Here is a 6,000-nt window from a genome sequence, read left to right as displayed (position 1 = left end):
CCCCCCCCCCATCACCACTGTGCCCCTCAGAAATGTCTATTCTACTTTCTGTCCCAATAGATTCATCAATCCTGATTTAATTTACTGTATTCAGGCATCTGACTTCTCTACTCTTAAAGTTAAGATAAATCACACCACTTTGAAGTGGGTTCTGTTGTGGGTGAATCTGAATTAAAACAAACAAACAAAGTAAGGCAAAAGGAAAATAGGCCAAATGTTCACCAGACAAATGAAGACCCACTCTCAGTTTAGAGTGCAATATCGGACGGCACAAACATCACAGTTGGGGTGCTGGGTACCCAGAGCGATGCTCTCCTTGGTCAGACGAGTATGGAGAAGTAAATTGGCTAGTTAGTATGAATGTATGAAAACTGCTATGGAAGTGTACATTAAACAAAGTAAAAATTATTACTTTGGGAATTGCTTGAATCATTCCTATAATGTTGCACCATATAGAATACAGGGACTATTTCTGATAGATCTTCTTTTCCACAAAAGGAGTCACAACAACATCATCTCCAAATGCTTTCTTTTGGCTGAATGTGGGCCACAGCGCTCCTTTATGCTGAGATTGCCAGTCCTCACCAAGGGTCTCAACTGCTTTGGCATCAACTGTGCTATTTTTCATTGAATTCATGCTCTCCTCAGAGCACATTTCCTTCTCTACTTTTCCTCATCTAAACATAAAGAATTGAGTCTACAGGGTTTGATATCTGGGTCTCTGTCTCTAACTTCTCTTCAGACTTACAGACCAATTGATAGGACATTTTTGTAGAAGTCAGACCTGTAAGAAATATTGTCACAGAAAGTATTTGTTTCATCCAAAACTATACACTCAATCTGTGTGCACTATGATAGGTGATGCACATAATTTTGGTGCGATTGGGTGACATGAGAACTATTGTTGTCTAAGTGTGCCTTGAAAATCCTCCTTCTGTACGGAGTGGAGATCCAAAGCCCATCAGTAGGCCACTGGAGATCCCCTTGCGGAGGGGTCTCGGGGAGGAGATGAGCCAGTCAGGGTGCGATGTAGCAATGATGAGAAATACAACTTTCCTCTAGTTCCTAAATGTTTCCTCCCCGATCCCACTACCATGACTCGAATTCTATCTTGCAAGTCTGGCTAGACCAGAGGAGGTACACTGGTATAGATAGGAACTGAAAATACAGGGAATCCAGGATGGATGAGCCCTATAGGACCAGTGGTGTGAGTGGCAAAACAGGGAGGGTAAAGGGAGAAGGGGTAGGAAAGAGGGAACCGATTACATGGAACTGTGTGTGACCTCCTCCCTGGGGGACAGACAACTGAAAAGTGGATGAAGGGAGACGTCGGACAGGGCAAGAAATGACAAAATACCCATTTATAAACTATCAAGGGCTCATGCGGGAGGGGGGAGTGGGGAGGGAGGGGAAAATGAGGACCTAATGTCGGGGGTTTAAATGGAGAGAAAATGTTTTGAGAAACGATGTACAAATGCGCTTTACACAATTGATGTGTGTATGGATTGGGATAACAGTTGTATGAGCCCCTAATAAAATGTTAAAAAAAAAAAAAGAAAGAAAATCCTCCTTCTACCATCCCATAAAAACAATATTTAAACTACTTACTATTTCTACTTCTATTCCATTTTAAAGGCTGCAAATTCTAAACTAGTGTATGCAAGGAAGTGGGCAGCACCATGGTTCCATCATCCTGCTGTCTATCTGGAAGTCAGTGGCCTGAGTCACCATTTGCTACATGAAAGAAAGAGAGGGCACTTTGCTTCTGTAAAGATTAAAGCACAAAACCCATCGAGTCAGTTTGCACGCACAGGGTTTCCGAGGCATCCACTTTTATGGAAGCAGACAGCCTCATCGTTCTCGCATAGAGCTTCTGTTGGGTTTTGAACCCGCTGACCTTGCAGTTGGCAGTCTAATGGTTTACTCAGTCGTGCCATCCCGGGAACAACCTTGAAAGTTACGTAGGTCTGCTCTTTTCTGTGCTGTCTACTTGCAATCAACGGGAACCCTCTCCACAGCAATGGGTGTGATTCGGGATCTTTGCTGCTGTTCAAAGGTAGCATAATAAACATAAACAGGTATGCATCATCTGGGAGCCCTCATGGTGTAGAGGGCTACACATTAGGCTGCTAACCATGAAGTTGAAAGCTACCTATAGTATAGCTCTTTGGGAGAAAGATGAGGCTTAATGTCTCGGTAACCCACAGGGGCAGTTCTTCGCTGTCCTTTAGGGTCACTATTAGTTGAAGTTGTAATTAGTGAGTGAGTGAGTGAGTGATGGATGCATCATCATTTAGGTGGCTGGATGGTGTAGTGGGTTTTGTGTTGGATTGCTAACAACAAGGTCAGCAGTTTGAAACCACCAGCCACTATGTGGAGATAGATAATGCTTTCTACTCCTACAAAGATTTAGTTTTGGAACCCCACAGGGACAGTTCTCCTCTGTCTTATGGGGTTTCTATGAAGCAAAACGAGCTCAATAGCAGTAAGTTTGAGGTTTTTTTTAATGCATTACTTTATATACGTTTGACCAATATTTGACCATATCTTGTATCCAGTCTCAAAAGGTTATAATGGAGATAGAGAACAGGGGGGAGTAGATGAACTTTGCTAAGTGCCGGGAGCCAGTCTGTCTCTCATTAGCTCTCCAGGTCCCTCAGCTGACCCAGCCCCAGAGGGGTGGGGGGAGTGAGTCCGGGCACCCATCCACGGCTGCCTGTCCCACTGGGATCACTTCAGGCAGCCACTGTGCAGGCACCACAACCAAAGCTGCTGCAGGGACTGTCCCACTCAGCCTGGGTAGCCTGCTCGTGAGGTTTGGGCCCAATGCCACACTCCTCTCACAGGGAGGCACCCTAGGACGCTGGACCCTGGAAGCAGCAGGAAAGACAGCCCAGGAGGGGGAGGCAGAGGAGGGGTGGCAGGGCTGCGTGGGTGGCTGGGAAGGCAGGCGTGCAGGGAGGAAGGAAGAGAAAGAAGCCGGTGGAGAGTGGAGTGGCAGAGGTCAGGCACCGCTCTCATGGACCAGGCGTGGCCCCGCAGGACCAGTGTAGCACAGCCTAAGTTTTGTGCAGTCCCCTTAGCGGGCTGCTCGTGATTAACCTGTGTGTCTGTCACCTGCATATAATGTGATCTTCACACACTATCCAGATCACACAATATCCTATTTCACAGACTATACTGTGGACAGTAAGCAACAAATATCTATTAGTATAATCAAGTCAATTCTGACTCATGGTAATCCCATGTGTGCCAAGTGAAATGGCCCCATCAGGGTGTCTGGCTGAGACTTCCCAAAGTAAATGACAAGGCTTGTCTTTTAAGGGGCCTCGGAGGGTGGGTTTAAACTTCCGAGTGGATGAGTACTTCATATTTACATCAATCAATCAATCAATAAACAAACATTAACATCAATCAGGGACACACATACACATACTCATATATAGATACATACATATGCAGCCATGTGTGTATGTGTATATGTATATATATAATAATTTTCTAATTCAAATAAACCATTGGGGAAAAATTATAAATCCTAAATTGTATAGTAACACTTTTCTGTAAGAACAATAATAAGGTCTTCTAAAATGACTTACTTCCAGTTATACATTAACATACACATTGTGATAAAAGAGCTTAAAACAATCTATGCATACTTTAGAGTCAAAAGTATATTAACTCCATATTCAAAATCACCAGGGTACACTTGAGTTAGATACTTTGTAACCTCAAGAGGACACTGTTTACATACACCAAGAACGTTTTTGTTGATAGTCATGCCTGTATCAAAATAGCAAATGTAAAAGATGAAGGGAGGGAAGGAAGGAGGGAGGAAAGGAGAGAGAGCGAGCGAGAGAGCAAAGCAGTTTCTAAGATCAATTACTCTTTAAGAGGTTCCGACTAAGCTACAAGTCCTGTGGCTCATCTCGGCAACAGCAGAGGCACCACTGCTCAACCACGACACCCTCAAAGCTACACGATGAATAGCGCAGTGACCGCTGCTCTTCCAGGACAGAAGACATGGGCGGAAACTTATCTTAAATGGAGCTGACTTCCAACAGCCTTGAAACCCCTTTATCCTGCTAATTTCTGTAAAGACAAGAGTGAAACTACTGCCACAGCCTCCTCCTGTCTTGCTTTATCTACTGCAAAGGTTCTCAAGTCTGCTGTCTCTGACCGTCACTGTGCGGCTCAGAGCTTTGCAGTGCCTAGACCCCTCGCCCAGGACCGCGGCAACTGTTCGGAGGTGGCCTTGGGGCACCAGGGTTTCTTGGAAGTTCACTGTGATTTCAAGGTCCACCCAGGGTTGTGAATCAAGGACTTCCTTCCAGGGCTATTGGCCTGGTTTCCATGCCTTCTGTCTTGTCCTCCTGTGGCATCCTCTACTGACACTGACAGAATGATCTTCCTCTAATACTTACAGAACTGAATGTGAATTTCTGAGCACTGTGTGAATGACTGAACATGACCCACTCTATCTACCTAAAGAGCTTCCTCTGCTCTCTCTACACAGCCTGGTTAGAGCATGCCGTGACCCCGGCCGCTGGGCCTGGACACTTACTTCCCTCATGGTGCGAAACACTCTTCGCTGTTTCTCTCTCTGCTCTACCAGTCTCTCCCATACCCGTTCCCCAACCCTCCTTGAGCATTGCCAAAGCACTCTGTGTGCGAGTATTATTTTCATTAATCATATTGAACTCCATGCTAGAGGATGTTCCTCACCTTAGTGAGACCTTTTCTGTGCACCTCCAAACCCCCAACCAAAAACCAGTGCCATGGAATCAACTACGACTCACAGTGATCCTGCGGTGTTTCTGAGGCTGTCAGTCTTTATAGGAACAGAGAGCTTTCTCTTTCTCCTGTGGACTGGTTGGTGGCTTTGAATTGCCATCCCTGTGGCTAGCAGCTGAACACATCATGCGCTGTGCAGCAGGTCTCCTTCCCAACTTAGGGTATTGCCTAGCATATGCTACATTTATATTTGTTCAATAGAGGAATGAATTGCATCTTTAAACTTTTCACTAGTTCAAACAGGCACAGGGGTGACACATTCAGTTATCTAAAAAGAGTTAACCTTACACTAAAAGAAAGAGAAACACACACACACAGACGATAGAGCCTTCGTATTTATCTAGCATCTAGTAATAATAATGATGAACGTATAGATTTTCAATTGAGCTATTAAATTAATAGTCTGCATGGTTAAAGTCAACGAGAAAGCTTTAAGTCCTTCAGGATACTCTCTCTAGTTAGTCGCCCAAACCATACTTACTCATAATCTTAGCCAATGTATACTCACCTTAGGCTCCGGTAAGGGGAGGAAGCCCATTTACTGCCCACCACAAGATGGCCTAATTTGGCTGCTCCCGTCCTGGCCATTTAACCTACAGCTCTGGTGAACATGCTTACTTTGTATTTGCTTTCTGATCTGGAAGGGGTGGGCATATGTCCTTTTCGCTTGAAGGTTGTAAAGTGCTTGCACTGAGGACATGGCTTGGTGCTGGAATCAATGCGGCCGAGTTCCAAGAAGTACTTATATTTGATGGAGTCTTCGTGCGTTAAGTTGTAGACAACCGTTGTTTCTTCCAGGAATTCAAAACACTCCGTGATAGGGCATTTGATGTCTACCTGGCCAAGTTGTACCTGCATGAAAGAGCAGATGGAAGAATGAGAGAAAGGAAGAAAAAAGGTCACTGCTTTTATGACTTTTACTTAGTTTTTACAGTTGTTATTTCTTATTTCACGATTACAGTAAAGGATCATTTGACCACCTGCCCCCTAAGATTCCTAAAATAAACAAATAGCAACTATTCTGGTATCATAATAATTTATCACTATACTTTCAAAATAATTGATAGAGCATTAAGGCCTTTTCTGATCATTATATGTGTGTACTTAAAGGGACTTAAGCCACAAGCTCACCGGAGAAATAAATTACCATTTTATATTTCTAGACACTGCAAGATGAGACACTACTGAGACAGCCTACCAACTATA

General features: G+C 44.2%; 1 protein-coding gene across 1 annotated transcript in view; it reads right to left on the bottom strand.

The window, feature by feature from the left end:
* The window catches only part of RNF217 (ring finger protein 217), a 153,307-nt gene that overhangs the window by 55,940 nt on the left and 91,367 nt on the right, over positions 1-6,000 (bottom strand). Inside the window, exon 3 of the mRNA XM_013004499.2 lies at positions 5,413-5,646. Coding sequence (XP_012859953.1) covers positions 5,413-5,646 — 234 coding nt within the window. The remainder of the gene's footprint in view (positions 1-5,412; positions 5,647-6,000) is intronic.

The sequence above is a fragment of the Echinops telfairi genome, unplaced genomic scaffold (assembly GCF_000313985.2).
Source record: "Echinops telfairi isolate 266 unplaced genomic scaffold, ASM31398v2 ScPeMD7_3533;HRSCAF=4204_0, whole genome shotgun sequence".
Classification (NCBI taxonomy): domain Eukaryota; kingdom Metazoa; phylum Chordata; class Mammalia; order Afrosoricida; family Tenrecidae; genus Echinops; species Echinops telfairi.
Note: the sequence above shows the minus strand (reverse complement) of the source record. Positions and strands in the feature narration are given on the sequence as shown.